This window comes from Myotis myotis, unplaced genomic scaffold (genome assembly GCF_014108235.1).
Source record: "Myotis myotis isolate mMyoMyo1 unplaced genomic scaffold, mMyoMyo1.p scaffold_m19_p_2, whole genome shotgun sequence".
NCBI lineage: Eukaryota > Metazoa > Chordata > Mammalia > Chiroptera > Vespertilionidae > Myotis > Myotis myotis.
Window position 1 is genome coordinate 110337898 of NW_023416324.1, and position 17370 is coordinate 110355267.

The window sequence follows — 17370 nt, forward strand, 5'->3', positions numbered from 1 at the left end:
TACAAACAACTGAGGGCAGATTTCAACTGCCCACTGCCAAAACAGCCCTCTGTCCCATCTGTTGGATGTACATATCATTAAGATTTTTATTATCTTCAGAAATAGAGAACTCATTTTATGTTGTTAGCTAAAAATCTACAGAGTCCTTGAAAATCAGCTCTTACCAGTCCTGATAACCCTGCATCTGAGCAAATGCTGTAAAGAACCACGTTGGCAACAGACATTGATAAATAAAAATGCCTGCAAAGGATAGCACCAAAATGTAATTTCATACTTACATTAAACTGCTCAAAGAAAATAGACCCTTTGAAATCAGAGACTTTTAAAAATTTGTTAAAAAAAAAAGAATAAGAAAATTTTCTTAGAAACATTGGGAAAACATATTAATAAAAACAAACAAACAACAACAAAAAACAACAACAACTGTGAAACAAAGACACACCATCATAAGAAATCAAGAACTTTCTTGGAAATGGAAACGTTTTAAAAGACTTAACCATTAGGGGCCCAGGGAAAAGTAATGACCTTTTACCAGAAGAAGAGAATAAAATCATGGAGACCTAATATATTTTTTTACAATGCTGCTTATAATTACACATTAAATTATTTACCCCTTGTGAATGGGTTTCTACAGCCTGCTGAGATGTTGCATTCAGAGAAACGCATACATGCTGTTTTTTCTTCTGTTGCGGTTTATTTTTATTAAAACAAAAACTTAACAATAACCAAAAATATTCACTTTTGCTGAATTTTACTATTTCCAAGAAAACTAGCAGCATGGGTAAACATTTGTCCAATGTTTGCTGTAAGTCCAATAATAAAAAACAATGGTTTATACATCCATGACCAGTCAATGTCCTATGGGCTGGAATTCATAAAATTGAGGCAGCAGATGGCATACCTAAATTTAATTTGCTATTTGATTTATCCTTGTGTTACCGCTCTGAAATGTAGATAGTGAATGTTTATCTGCCACTGTTAAAAACACAAGACCATACTCTGATGTTGGTTCATTAATCCTGAGGATGAAAACTGTAGTTCATCAAGAGGCACTTTGCTCAGATTAAAGGAACACATCAACAATCAATGCCTTGTGTATCAGGGATGGCATTTCATGTAGTTTGGAATCACTACTCATGACAGTAAATTAATACCAGAGACCATCAAGAGGAAGAATGTGCCTTTGATTCTGCTGATCTAATTTGAAATTAGAGGGGATCTTTGTGTGTTTCAGCCTTACCTCCCAATGTTCCTTGAGAAAATTGGTGTTTTGTTCGATCACTTTTCCTTATAGGTTCTTCTCTTGAACACTGTATTTGATTGTCCATTAGCATGTAAACATCAGTCCAATATACTAGACCACCACATCCTGAAATGAAAATTTCTTGAGACTGATGTTACTGCTTCTGGCAGTTGTGAAAATAATTTCTGCTGACATCATGTTTAACAGACTTGCCTCTGAGTCAGATCAATGTTGGGAGCAGCATGCAGTGCTGCAAAATTAGATCATTAATTGTGCAGCAAGTTCAACCCTCCTTGCATTTGGAGACCAAAATCCTGAGGTAAAAGGAAACTAAACAAAGATTTTGGAATCTTCTTTTACATTTCAATCATGGCGTCAGTTTAGCTATTTAATCCTCAGAGTTCTTTGGAGGAATTTTATAATTTAAAAATCATGATATAATACCTAGTCCTCCAAAGAGACTGTACAGCATTCCAAAATTAAAATGTATCACTCCTAACAGATAAAAATCGAACATACTGATCATCTTTCTCAGCACTCAAATGTGAACTTTTTCTAAAGACTCCAGGTTCTCTACCTGTTACTCTCAAGTGTCAACCAGAGTAGTTATCATAGGATTAGCCTATAACATTCCTCATACTAAGAAAAGAAAGAAACACAAGCATCCCAGTGACTTAGAACAGAAAAACCCACCTGTTGGTTAGAACCAGGTTGCCAAGAGACAGCATCAGCTGCATTACCTGTGTGCCTGGAGGTTGCCTTTCCAAACTAATTTTAAGAATAAATTGAAATTGAACTGGAGCTATTAAGACTTTATTAAGATTCTTATCAGGTAAAGAGTAAACAGGTTGTCAGAAAACATTGACATTTTCTTTGTTAAATTGATTCTATGCTTTTATTTTTCTACCCATATGACATTTTATATTATTAACATTTATTTATGAAAACTCTGCCTTTTCTTCAAAAAGTTTTAAGGAGCTTTAAGGTTCTGTTACAGCATTTTAAGAATAAAAATAGTTCCCCATTACTTTACAAATTAGAGTTAAATAAATATTTCTCATAAAGTAAAGATATTAATATGGAAATATAACATAATTTATTCATATAATAAATCAAAATACGTGGGAACTTTTTCCTAATATCCATCATCTCATACACAAATCAAAGATCAAAATATTAAGATGGCATTTAAGAATTAACAAAGATAAATGTAGGTACAAAAATAGGTTGATTTATTTGTCACCATTCCAACTTACCTCCCCCTGCCTCTGTTCTGATTAATTGCCCTCAGCAAGGAGCTGGAGCCTAGTTATGCTGTTTTCTTAATTCCTGTTGATGGAGTATTGATACAGGCTGGAAAGAGAACCAACTGCCTTTTAACTAACCCATTCTTCATGAGTTAATCAATCATAACTTGTCCATTTTAATTATCTCTCAAATTCCAAATAGAGATATGCTTGCAGTTTCCAAATATTTGCATGATTAAAGTCGTTTTCCTTGTTTCAATAAGGAACCTCAAATTGATGAGTCAGGTGGTAAGATTTATTTGGATGAAATTGTCCAATTTATCTCCCAGCTTTCAAAAATACTGGTCTGCAGTTCTTAACAAATATTCCCACCAGACTATGCCCATTAATGATGATGATCATATATATATATGTATATATATATATACACACATATATATATATGCAAGTAAATGCAAGAGAGAAAATCCAGCCAAGAAAATATTTACTAGCCTCCCTCTTCATATTCATAAAAAGTACTTTATTACAATACTAAATATAATTACACAAAGCTAATAGGCCACTGGTGCATCTGGATAACATTTTCAGGTTGTTTTTGCCCTTTTTTGGAGGAATACCAATAGATTGGGTCATCAATCAGTTACACCCATCAAGTTACAGGGAAACTAGCTGCCTCATAAACATCGGGACAGTTCAGTTAAGATAAAGGTTTGAGCAGTATTTTCACTGAATTGACTGAACAAATTAGTTTATTTGAGTGAATGCAAACAAAAACAAAAGCTAACTCTTCAGAAATAATTTTTCATTTAGGAGCTTCCTTCTTCTATCTCTAAAACCTTTTGCAGTTTAACATTAGAATTGAAGCAACACTGTTCTTTCTTCTTTTATTTTTATTTTTTTCATTTTTAAATATATTTTTTATTGTTGATAGTATTATAGATATTTCCCCTCTTCTTCCCAGCCCTTACCTTCCCCCCACCGAGGTCTTCACTACCATATTGCCCATGTCCATGGGCTATGCATATCCTAATATATAAAAACCCTGGGTTCATCACAACTGGAGTCTCGACCAACCGGAAGTCAATCCTGCAGTCAGCACTGGGTTGCCAGGGCGACCCAGCACTGACTGTTATGGCAGCAGGCATGGTGACTCAGCACTGACTGCTGAGGGGGCTGCGAATCAGGCCCATAGAGAGGCCTGAAGAGAGAAGCAGGGTCTGATCTGTAGCCTCTGTTGCAGCTGTTGATCAGCTCTTGCCTCTCTATTTCTCTCCTGGCCTGGCCAGCATTTTTCTCCAGGCCTCCACCAGGGCTGCTGATCAGCCCTGCCTTTCTGATCAGGCCCCATTGACAGGCCCGGAGACGCTGACTGGCATAGAAACCAATCAGTCAGAACCAAATCTGGGTGAAGTGCGAGGAGCCAATGGTTGCCTAGGAGGCAGAGCTTTTGATGCTGACTGGCATAGAAATTGACCAATCAAGATCAAATCTTGGTGAAGTGTGAGGAGCCAATAGCTGCCTAGGAGGCAGAGCTTTTGATGCTGACTGGCATAGAAACTGACCAATCAAAACCAAATTGGCCAGCAGAAGATGGCAATTGGGAGCAAGATCAGGCTGGCAGGGGAAGGCAGTTGGGAGCAAGATCAGGCCAGCAGGGGAGGGCAGTTAGGGGGGACCAGGCTGGCAGGGAAGGGCAGTTGGGGGCGATAAGGCTGGAAGGGGAGCAGTTAGGGGGTGATCAGGCTGGCAGGCAGAAGCGGTTAGGGGCAATCAAGCAGACAGGCAGGCAAGCAGTTGGGAGCCAGCAGTCCCGGATTATGAGAGGGATATCTGACTGCCAATTTAGGCCCAATCCTGGGCCTAAACTGGCAGTCAGACATCCCCCGAGAGGTCCCAGATTGGAGAGGGTGCAGGCTGGTCTGAGGGACAACGCCCCCCCCCCATCGGTGCACGAATTTCGTGCACCGGGCCTCTAGTAAGTATATAAGTTCTTTGGTTTATCTCTTCTTGTCCCCCCAACCCCACATTGAGGTATGTCAGTCTGTTCCATGCCTCCCTGCTTCAGGTCTTACTTTGTTGGTCAATTCATTTTGTTCATTACTTTCACAAATAAGTGAGATCATGTGATATTTGACTTTCTCAGTTTGGCTTATTTCACTTGGCATAATATTTTCCAGGTCCATCCATGCTGTCCCAAAGGGTAAGAGATCCTTCTTTTTTATAGCTGCATAGTATTTCATAGTGTAAATGTCCCACAGCTTTTTTATTCATTCATCTACTAATGGACACTTGAGCTGTTTCCAAATCTTAGCTATTGAAAATAACTCTGCTATGAACATAGGTATGCATACATCCTTTCTGATTGGGGTTTTGGGGTTTTAAGATATATTCCCAAAAATGAGATCACTAGGTCAATAATAAATGATCTACCAGTTGATAATAAGATAAGATAATGATGGAGATGACTACACAGGATTTTTGAAAGTATCAATTTTATATAAATCTTTTCTATTCCATATGCAATAAACACAAATATATGTACAAAACACTTTAACTCCTCCAAGTCATTAGAACAGTTTTCTCTGATTTAAGAGAAATTACACATTCCCTGATTTATCTCTCTCCCCCTGTATTATCTGTTCCTATAGTGAAAAAGAGCTCTCTATTACTCTCTTGCACTTACTATTTCTCTCTTATCAGTTTGAGGTTGCATTTAGGTTGAGGGAATGGTTTACCCAAAATCATCGATTGACCTAATGTTAAACCCATACTCTAAAGCAAAGCAAACTCTCTTGCCTTGAACAAAACACACCAAGAATCCAAAGGGACCTTTTAATTTAATGTGATTCCATTTGTGAACTCAGTCTAGTTTTCCAAAATGTGTTCCCAAAATCAGTGGGCCTAAGTGATGCTTTTGAAGAAAATGTTCCACAGCCAAACACACTGGAGTGTAGCAATGGTCCTAGGTCCTCTAGATTTAGCTGGACATAACTAACATGGCACTCTACTGTGGGGTATATTTGGGATATGCTGTATCACAGTCCCTTTTTGAAGATTTACAATATACATTAAAGACTCTAAAAAACCCTGCACTATAAGAGCTTGTCTGTTTTAGTTTAAAGCAAAGGCATTTGACCTCAGCACTCTTTCCTATTTAACACCATAGAATATGTTTAGGAAATGCTTTACCAGAAACTGAGACATCACATAGGATGAATCATAACATCATGGAGCAGTTTACAGACTCTTCAAAATCTCACACTGTTACATTAACCACTAACAGACACAAAGCTGCCTCTTGGCTTATTAATAGCCAAAGTTGTACATAAAAAGAAGAAATTAAATATATAAATATGAGATGGGAAGCAGAAATTTTAATATCTATGAAAAAATTATTGCAACTAACAAAAACAAATTTTACTTACTAATTGGAATTCCCAATTGTTCTCCACTTGGATTCAAACAGTATCCATTGAAATAAACCTGCTAGCATATTTACAGTTCCAAGTATAATACCACAAGTCACCTTCAAATGATGATGCCCTCCTTCAGTGTATTTGTCATTCTTTTTATCATCCAGATCTTAACACCTTCTCTAAGACTTCAAAATGCTCTAGTTTAAGAGCCATAATAGGCAAAGACCCTTTCCACTCTTTAAGTTAAAAGTCAGACTCCCACTTTCCCAGCCTCCCTTATAGTTAGGACACTGACTTATGACCATGACTTTGACTAGGACTCCCATGACTAGTAGTCCAAGTGAGGACTGCTCAAGATCCACTCTGAGGAAGGTGGCAAGAGCAGCAGTAATAGCTCTAGTAGATATTTTGTGTGGGGCTTATGCCAAGGGTCTAGGGTTGGTCATATGACTTATACCTGGACATACATACATCTCATCATCCTGACCACAGAATTGCTTGAAAGACAGGGAGGCACATGTGCCAACTCAGTCCACTGAGATTCAATCTGAAAATTTGGGATAGAATTTTGGGGAAGAAGAAACTAGCTTTCCAATAAGATTGCCAACTCAGTAGGATGCAAAACTGGACCAATAGTGGCCATTCTATTATCACATAGCAGAATTTACCGAAAACAGGATTAACAAACATCATCAACTGAATCTGTGAAGCCAGTACTATTGCTGAACTTACAGTTACATAAATGAGTTCTCTATTTTATTTAGCGAGTTGAGACCAGGATTGTTTTCCATGATAGAATTGCCCTAGATTCCTTCCTTGTAGTCCATGTGAAGTTTGTGCAATAGCTAATAAATCCTATTGTACCTGTATTATTGCCTCAGGTGAAGGGGAATAGTCAATATTGAAATTTAAGAGGAAAGCTGCCTGGCTTTCTAAAGCAGACACTGATGGTTTATGGAATTTGTTCAGCTGGTTGGGTCTAGTACCCTGGGAAAGCATGGCAGAGATCAATGTTACAGATTAACCTCATGCTGCTTGGAGTCCTGCTGATATTCATCTTAATGAAATGCCACATTAGGTAAATTGAATGGATTTGGTCCTGTCAGAATTATCAGAGTGACCAAGAAAGTAGATACTCTTGGGAAAATTCACCAAAAGTCAAGAGTATATAGAGAGGGGTAGGTATTGTTGAGAGACAATTATCCATGGAGCCTCTGTTTCTGCATGACTTGGGACAACTTTTATTCCAAACTATCTTTTCAAAGATATTTGTATAGAAAACAGCTTGGAAGATAGAAACAGTGTCTGCCTGTTGGGCAAAGGAAAGTCCTATTTGCACTCCGGGATAACAAAGCTAATGTCTCCTCTGTAGCAAAGGTTGGGCAGATTTGCTAGCAGCACCCTCATAAAATTGGAAATTTCCTAAACTTAGTATACCTCAATCATGACATAAACCTGCATACCAAACATCCACCTGAGCCCATGAGACTGGGGTGTAAAAGGACTGGTACAAATGTAAAGCTTATGCTGCCCACTGTGTCAGAAATAATAAAGTCCTTTGATTCTGACCCAGGAGTCTTCTGCCAGCATCTATGAAACTCTGGCAAGATAACTTTTTATCTTGAAGGTATAATAAAATATCAGACCCTTCACACTTTTGACAAAGACCCATATTAATATACATAATAATATACATAATATACATAATAATTATTAATATACAAAGATAATATGTATATGAGTAGAAAGACTCAATATCATAATTATATCAGTTCTCCCAAAATTGCTCTATAGATTCAGTGCAATCCCAATCAAAATCCCAGCAAGATTTTTCATAGAAACTGACAAATTGTTACTAAAATATATATATTGAAATGCAAAGTACTTAGAATAGTCAAAACAATCTTGGAAAAGAACAAAGTTGAAGGATTTACATCCTATATTACCTTAAGACTTACTATATAGTATAACAACCAAGATATTGTGATAATTGTATAAAATTAGACAAATAGCCCAATGAAACACAATAAAAAGTCCAGAAATTCCCCTACACATATATGGCCAAATGAATTTGACAGAAAAACCAATGTAATTCAATAGGGAAAGAAAATAATTCTCAAAAAATAGTATTGGGTCTATCGAATATCCAGATTAAAAATTAGTTGATCCATACTTCACTCCATACATAAAGACCTATAAGAAAACATAGGCAAATATGTTTGAGACTTTGGAATAGTAAAAGATTTTTGAAAAGATTGTAAAAGACATGAATTATAAAAGAAAAGCATTGATAAACTGAAACCTGAAACTTTTGCTAATCAAATGATAATATTGAGAAAGTGAAAATGAAAGCTACATACTGGAAGAAAATATTTGCAAGATATAGTTTAAATAGAGGACTTGTATATGGAATGTATAAGGACCTGCTATAAAACTATTTTAAAAGGCAACAATAAATTTCTTTAAAAAGACAAAAGACTTCAAGTGATGCTTCACTAAACAGAATTTTTCAAATGGTCAATAAATACATGAAAAGATGTTCAGCATCATTAGTTTCAGAAAAATACAAATTAAAACCACAAATAGATACCACTGCACACTCACTAGAGTTACCAAAACTAAAGACTAATAATACAAAAATGTTTGGAATGCAAAGCAACTGGATACTGGTGAAAGCTTAAAATGGTACAACCACTGTAGAAAAATGGTAAAATCTTATGATGTTAAAATACAACTACATTATTTAGCAATTCCACTCTTTTTTACCTCTTTCCAAAATTAAAATATGTTAATAAAAAGACTTGTATAATAATTTTTATAGAGGCTTTATTCATAATAACATAAAATTAAAAACAACACAAATATCCATCAACAGGAAAATAGGTAAACTGTGGTATATTCATACAAGTGAACAAACCAATAATACAAACAAAAATACTAATAAATCTCAAAACCATTATCTTGAATGAAAGAAGCTGGACACAAAGGAATATATATGGGGTGACTTCAATTACATGAAGTTTTAGTATAGTCAAAACTAATATATGAAGCTAGAAATCTAAATAGTGGTTGCCTGAAGGAGAAACAAACTAAAAGTACTCAAAAGAACTTCTTAGGGTGATGAAATGTATACCTTGATAGAGATGATTATTACATGTGTGTATACATTTGTCAAACTCATCAAAATTTACACTTAAATCTATAGAATTTATTGTAAGTAATTCTCAATTCAAAATGAGAGGAAAAAAAACAGACTGTGAAATAGATTTTATGTAAAAATAATTGACCTTCAGACTGTTCAAGGTCTGACATCCAATTAGATAAGATGAAGTTGAGGTTATTTGTCCTGTTTCCACAGGTGTGGAGAGAGATATCTTCTCAGACTTTACACAGCTACCAAAGTAGCAATGCCAGGAAAATAATTAATCATGATTTGATAGTGCCTATTTGCAATCAGAAGAAAAAAAACAAACACCCTGGATTATAAAAGTAGGTGAAACACACCCAAAAGACCTAGTCAGGCACAATGTTGGCACTCTTGGTTCTCGTGACTTTGGCCCTAGCATCTGCTCACCATTCTGGTGAGCACTTTGAAGGGTAAGTAAACAACTCCTTAAATAAGTCAGTCCTTCTTCCTTGGTAGCTCAAAAAGTTTGAATGTATTACCCAATTTAAAATTTTCTCTTCTTCTTCTGCTCTCTCACCATTCAGTGAGAAGGTGTTCCGTGTCTTTGTTGAAGATGAAAATCACATCAACTTGCTCCATGCCTTGGCCAGCACCAACCAGGTAAATTGCAATTCTGTACTATAGGTTTGGTTCATACTTACTTTAAAATCTTAGATTGCACTGTTCTTCCATCAAAGGAAGAATTACTTGAAATATTAGCTATAGCATTTTTGTTGCAAGAAGTAAAAACTTGAAAAACATTTAGTGCCTCATATCTTTTTATTCTGCCTACATTAGATTGCCATAAATCCTACAGTGTTATAAATCCAAGGTAACTTTTTTAAGAGCTGGTAGAGCATGACAACTGGATGAGCTGGCCTGTCACAAATATCATAGAAAATCTAATGTACAGTCACTTTCCTTCTTAAGCAAAAACGAAAAATAATCGACTTCAATATTACTGAAAAACTGGGCTTTTGTCCAACTTGAAATTCATTTCCACATCCCATGTATCATCTGTTCTCTTTGATTTTCTTTCATTCCAAATCAAACAGTTTGAGTTTTCATGACCTTGATTCAGGCCCTCTTAATGATATGACATGGGTAGAGGGGAGACAAGGTAAAAAGATATGGGTGATTTCCATGCTTTCTTTTTATTTTCAAGAAACCAAAATGTCTATGCTACTTTAAAAAATTCACTGACCATGGAGTAAAAACTGACATTTTTTATTATGCATGTCATGTGGCAGTAAGCTATTGCTGATCACAAATAGTTCACTTAGGCCAAAACTCTTTCTTTATGAATATATAATCTAAAATAATCTACTAGCTCCTAAATATCTATCCATCTCTCTATCCAGCTATCTTTTCTTTCTACAGATTTTTTTTGTTTGTTTTGACCTTTTAAGGTATAGAGGGAAAAAAAGGTAGACAGTGTCATAACATGAACAGATTCAGAAGTTTAGAATTAAAAGGTGATATAAAGTCATCTATTCCAGCCTTCCACTCAAATCTAGAATTTCCTCCATAGAAATAGCATGTGGTTGCTAGCCCTAATAAAACCTGTTTGAGTACTTCTAGGGACAGTGAGAATACTGCTTTTCAGAGTAGCCCATTTGCCTTAAACAGCATTCTAATTGCTATGTGAAGCTGAAGGTACCTTCTCTAACTTGGACCTAACTGAGATAAATATTGTCTTATTTCTATGATTTTTTTTCCAGACCTTCCATCATTTATCTTAGCACTGGTTTACAGGCACTTGATCATCCTGGTCACCTCTGAATATTGCTAAGCTTTCTGTCTGTATTTCTTTTTTAAAATGTAGTTCTCAGAATTGACAGTGGACCTCCAGGTGTGCTATAATTAATACATACCACAGACCACTGTCTACCTTCATTTGTAAAGCAGACATTATTATTACTGGGGTCTGCAATTCTTTTTAGCATCTTGAACAGTTATTGAATACGCTTAGCTCATAGTAAACCTGTGTCCAATCAAAACCATTAGGTAATATTTTCTCACATGAGTCATCCTCAAGTAAGATATTTTTCCTTATGTGACTGCGATTTTTTAAACTAAATGCAAGATTTTAGATTTACCCCTGAGAAAATTTATCTTGATAGCCTGTTTTCAGCCTGTTGAGATCATTTTAAAAATAAATTGTCATCCAGGATCATAATTCTTCTCCCTAACTGCATCACCAGCAAGTTTGATAAGTACTCCTTCTCAACTTTTATCTTTGTCACTTATAAAGAAAAAGATTAAGGAGTCAGGGGTCAGCACAGAACTAGGGGCCTCATTCATGGTTTATTCATTCAATATGTATTTATTTTCACTCTCCGATGTGCCAGACATAGTGTTAAGTACTGAAAGTGATTCATTAACCAACTCTTCTTGGATAAGTTCACTCAACTACCCATGTTACTGTGGTGTAACCTACAGATAACACTGTGCTTTCCAACTTGTAAAGAGGAATATAAATGAAAACACTTGGTCAATTGCTTTGCTGAGATTCAAATTCAACATGCAGGCTTGAGGTCTCTTCCAATAATAAGATGAAATAATTGGGCCTAACTTATTCTTATTTTAAACAATGCTGGCTCCCAGGGATCACAACTTCCTTTTCTGAGCGTTCACAATCCATCTGCTTCCAGTATACCCTACAGCTTTGCCAGAATTCATGCCTGGCCCAGGAGCTCCTGTAACTGAGATTCAACTGTTTTTCTCTTTATGAAATCCCAAACTTTCCCCATCCATTCCTAGCGATCCCTTCAAACTCTAATTGCTCCAAAACTGCTGATAAAGTTCTGCAATTACATCTGCAGTATTTTTTAGTTACTTAAAATTCAGCATTTTATGGTGGTCAAGAGAAGATAATCTGGACTCAGACTGGGCTCTACCACTTGCTAGCTGGATCTTGGTCACCTCTCTGGGTCTCAACTTTTTTGTTAATAAAATGAGGAGAATAATAGTATTTACCTTATAGGATTGTTGTGAGATTTAAAAGAATTAATATAAGTAGAGCACTTAGAAAGAACATATATAATAAGAACTACATAAGTGTTCGTTACATCTGGAATTTGAAAGGCAATTTACACAGCCAGTATAATCCCCTCTCTCCTCATCTACTGTGGGCCTCAATGTTCTCTTTCCAAAGAAAGTTATTTCTGCTAAAATTTAACATGACAAATTCTTTATTCGTGTTAATTTCATCTCTCTGTATAAGAAGAAGAGATAGTGTTAACTCCTTGGAAAAAAACAAAGCTAAACAAGAGTTACATAGGGCTACTTTCTTCTAGCTGCAAACACCAGGCTATAGCTCCATGCAGTGGAACTGCATGTTTCTTCTTTATTCATTTATTTCCTACATGATTGAAAGATATTTTTATTCTCCTTAACAATCCAGCAAGTACAGCATATTCTGAACTGTAGCCTTCCTGATAAGATCATTACAAGGGCATCTAGTCTTTGTGTTCATCCTTGGCCATGTGTCCTTCCTCCCAGCTTTTGAACATGTCCTTTTGAAAGTTAAATGCATGGGAGAGATCTGTGACCACACTGGACTCTAGCCACCTCCCCCTTTTCATCTGTAATTATATAGTAAATACTTTATCTCCTTGCAATCAGAGTTCTATTTGTTCCTTTATTGGTGACAGTCACCATAAAACCTACTGTTTTCTCTGTACTTTTAAATTTCTGTTTCTCTAGTTTAAGGTAAATGTTTATCTGTGCCCAGAGTAACCTGGTTACAGGTTTTCAATGTTCTCATTACTCCCACTACATTAGTAAGTTCCTCCATGGAATCAGGAGGAATCAGGTCTAGAATAGAAGTCACTTCTACTTCCAAAAATAAAGGAAAATTCATCAAGATAAATGAAGATTCTATAAGATGCTAAATTTCTGGTCAAATGCAATGTGAAGAAACAAATTTGTATAAGAACCAAAATGCAATGTGAAGAAACAAATTTGTATAAGAACCAAAGATCCTCAACATCAATATTGTTTTATACACCCATTTTATTCCCAGTAGAATTTAAGATAAAAAATGTACTTAAGATAAAGTAATGGACATACTACTTTATCCTTTTATTGCAGTAGTTTTGTGATATGTTTTAGGAAGGGCTCTTAAGTTATTAACCAGCTGGTTAATTAAGTTAATATTCCCACTGTGCTATCACCTAAAGATATTCTTTTTTTTAATTAAATCTTTATTGTTCAGATTATTACATTTGTTCCTCTTTTTTTCCCCCCATAACTCCCCTCCTCCCAGTTCCCGCCCCACCCTCCGCCCTCACTCCCCACCCACTGTCCTCTTCCATAGGTGCATGATTTTTGTCCAGTCTCTTTCCGCATCTCCCACACCCCTTTCCCCCCCAAGAATAATCAGTCCATTCCCTTTCTATGTCCCTGATTCTATTATGATCACCAGATTATTTATTCACTTGATTCTTAGATTCACTTGTTGATAGATGCATATTTGTTGTTCATAATTTGTATCTTTACCTTTTCCTTCTTCCTCTTCTTAAAGGATGCCTTTCAGCATTTCATATAACACTGGTTTGGTGGTGATGAACTCCTTTAGCTTTTCCTTATCTGTGAAGCTCTTTATCTGACCTTCCATTCTGAATGATAGCTTTGCTGGATAAAGTAACCTTGGTTGTAGGTTCTTGGTATTCATCACTTTGAATATTTCTTGCCATTCCCTTCTGGCCTGCAAAGTTTCTGTTGAGAAATCAGCTGACAGTTGTATGGGTATTCCCTTGTAGGTAACTGGGTTTCTTTCTCTTGCTGCTTTTAAGATTCTCTCTTTGTCTTTTGCTCTTGGCATTTTAATTATGATGTGTCTTGGTGTGGTCCTCTTTGGATTCCTTTTGTTTGGGGTTCTCTGCGCTTCCTGGACCTGTAAGTCTATTTCTTTCACCAGGTGGGGGAAGTTTTCTGTCATTATTTCTTCAAATAGGTTTTCAATATCTTGGTCTCTCTCATCTTCTGGCACCCCTATAATTCTGATGTTGGTACGCTTGAAGCTGTCCCAGAGGCTCCTTACACTATCTTCGTATTTTCGGATTCTTTTTTCATTTTGCTTTTCCAGTTGGGTGTTTTTTGCTTCTTCGCGTTTCAAATCTTTGCCTTGATTCTTGCGCTCCTCTGGTCTGCTGTTGGGTGTCTGTATAATATTCTTTATTTCAGTCAGTGTATGCTTAATTTCTAGTTGGTTCTTTATCACAATATCGAGGGTCTCATTAGATTTCTTGAGGATCTCACTACATTTATCGGCGGTCTCACCAGTCTTTTCGAGGGCCTTACTAAGTTTATCGGCAGCTTCTAGACAGTTCTTGAGAGACCTTAAAAGTGTGGTTTTGAGCTCTATATCTTCCATTTCTGACATTTGCGTCCTGTTTCTTTGTCTCCGCATTTTCATATCTTTTCTTGGTGCACCCCCTAGTGGTCTTTGTGCGCAGTCTTGTAGTTAAGCCTTGATTGTTGTCGGTAATACCAGGGGTGATTTGACCTCCAGGCTAACTGGCTATGAGAGTCAGCTGTGTCTGCAGTGGGAGAGCTTCTGTGCTGGATCTCTAGGGCGGTGCTAATCTAGCCTTTGCCTGAGGCTATCTGGCAAATGGCTCTGCGCAGGGCTTGGGTGGGGTGGGTCCCCGGGGATCTACAGGGCTGGCCGGAGCAAGCAGTTATGGCGGCTCTCAGTTCCGTCCCTAGGGGCTCTGCCTCTCAGAGTCCCAGCAACCACTGCCCACCTCGGAGAGAAAGCTGCCTTCGAGTTCCGACCGAAGCCAGACAGTCCCGCTTCTCCCGTTTGAGTCTGGGTCCTTAGAGACTCGCCCGGGTCTGGAGCTCAGAGTCTGAAACTCCCTCCCGATTGAAAACAACAACCACGCCCTCCGCCGCCAGCCCGCTCCGCGCACGCACTCCGCACCTGAGTATTTCACTTCAGCACTGCACCTCCTCTGAGTCTGGGTATGATATTCTCTTTCCTCCTACTTGTAGAATTTCCACTCAGTCAGCCTTCCTGTGGTTCTGGATGATGTTCATTCTGTCCTTTAGTTATATCTCTGAAGTGGTTGTTCAAGGCAGCAATCTCCGGCGTTAACTTATGCCGCCATCTTGGTTTCTCCCTAAAGATATTCTTTTATCTTCCAACAATTATTCTTTATGGTTCTTTGTCACTCAGTTTTCTGTATTATAATTTTATGACCTCAGTTGTATAACTTCTTAGCTTAGAATTTAATTTTCCATATCTCATATTATATATTTTACTCCATTTCCATACTTCAGACATAATCTCACTCACAAGGTCTTGGTAATTACTGAAATTTATATTTATTTCCTTGTGCTAATAATTTGAGTCTATTATTTGTATCCATACTTGATACATTAGTAGACATCTATGTGCCTATAGTGTTGCTCTTGATTTTTGCCTCCATTTCTCCTAAGCACTGGGGAGTAACTTCAGTATAATAAGTCTGTGCCATACTTGCAGGGCTCCATAGTATTGGATGTCAGTGTTTGCTAAAAGATTTCTCCAAGATGAAATTGATAAGGAACCTCAGGTTAGGTCTGCATGTCTTCTGTCAAACATATTTATGAGATTCCTCCACCTTATTTTAAAGAATCCATAATTCTTACTGCAGAATAATATATATAAATATATTTCTCCCCTCATTCGTTGCAAAATTTGGCAGAGCCAAGATGAATGGGCAAGGGATTGGGAGATCAGGGAAGACAAATTTCAACTTACTAAGAAAAATAAAACTATCTCTAAGACAATTAGGCTGTTCTGAAGTGGTACTAGATGTACTCAAGATTATATTAGAACCATTACAAAGGATATTGTGCAAATATTTATTGTTCTGAGTGGGAAGCTACATCTTAATATAGGTTCTTCCAGAGCAGTCCCTTAGACAAAGATGTGCAGGCAAAGATTTCATTTGGGAAGTGCAGGAAGAACTGATAGAGAAGTGGGAAGGGTTACAGAGAAGCCAACAAAGCGGTCCTTATTAAGTCAGTTACCACAGATGATGACTAAAGCTTAATGCTACAGTGAAACTCTAGGAAAGGGTACAAATCAGACGCCTCTGAATTATCTCACCTGAGAAATGCGGAGTTGAAGTATTTAGACATCCACTTCCAGGGTCATGGTTGAGCGCTTCTCTAAAGAGAGGTTTTATTTGTTTGTTTTTTGTTTTGTTTGTTTCTTTGTTTGTTTGTTTTGGCGTGTCGTGCATGCTTTGAACTGTTAGCTTGGTTTTTTCCAATTCTCAGGGAACTAGCTTTCAACAACAGAGATGCAGAGTTTGGTAGTGGGGAGTCCCAGAATTATGTACTGGTGGGGCACTGCCAACTTGCTACAGATACTTGGAAGATTTTATGTGCTTTGCCAATTCTAAACTTCTGTGTCTATGAAAATACACCACCCTCTCTCATCCCACCTTAGAATGCCAAGTATTTATTAGAAACACAAATTCAGGGTTAACTTTTTAAAGTATGTTTTTTCTTATAATGTGCTTGTCTTCATTGTGCTTCTCTTTACAACATTGGCTAACTAGAATTCATTACTAGTCCTTTATTTTCTATATCCTTATCACAACATACTTTTGTACTTCCTCCACTACCTTTTGACATCTTATCTTTATCCTCCCATTGTTGATTCACTAAGTCACACGCTGTAGCCAGTCCTTATCAAATCATCAATACTCACTCCTTTCAACACCTTAGTGACAACCACACTCATACTTTTTCTTCTGGAATCCCTCTTGATGTAATCCATGTGTCCCTGTCTCCCCATTGCACTGACATCCCCTATGACTCTAACTCATAACTCAGCACCCATTAGACATCTTCTGCGATTTGAAGATTACCAAGACAGGATATAGGCTATTGGATTACCCACAGGTATATCTAAAATTGAGTCATCTTAATATTTTACCTCACCAGTTCCTATTAAGTCTGCCCAAACTTCCTGCCAAGTTCCCAAGCAATTGTCTAAATATCTCCACCTGTCACATCTCCTGCCTGAGACTAGCTTGTAACATCTAAACAGGAATTGTGCAAGACAGAGAGGTAGAGAAAGACCCACTGTCTGGCTCACATCAGGCTTCTAGGCCTTTACTCAGGCCAAGAAAGGAACAGGAAAATAGATACCTACAGGAGACGGCATGTCCTTAGTTATTATTTTTCCATGGAAAAAGGAGATTTGAAACTACACATCCTGTGATTTTTGTGCACAATTTTCTCTAAAATATCTCTCATGAGGACAGAAGCCATATTTGATTTGCTCAGTAT

At 37.1% G+C, this 17370-nt stretch overlaps 1 protein-coding gene across 1 annotated transcript in view; it reads left to right on the plus strand.

The window, feature by feature from the left end:
• The first annotated feature begins 9432 nt into the window (after positions 1-9432).
• Positions 9433-17370, plus strand: part of CPB1 (carboxypeptidase B1) — a 42626-nt gene continuing 34688 nt past the window's right edge. Inside the window, exons 1-2 of the mRNA XM_036351913.1 lie at positions 9433-9503; positions 9618-9693. Of these exons, the coding sequence (XP_036207806.1) occupies positions 9433-9503; positions 9618-9693 (147 nt within the window). The remainder of the gene's footprint in view (positions 9504-9617; positions 9694-17370) is intronic.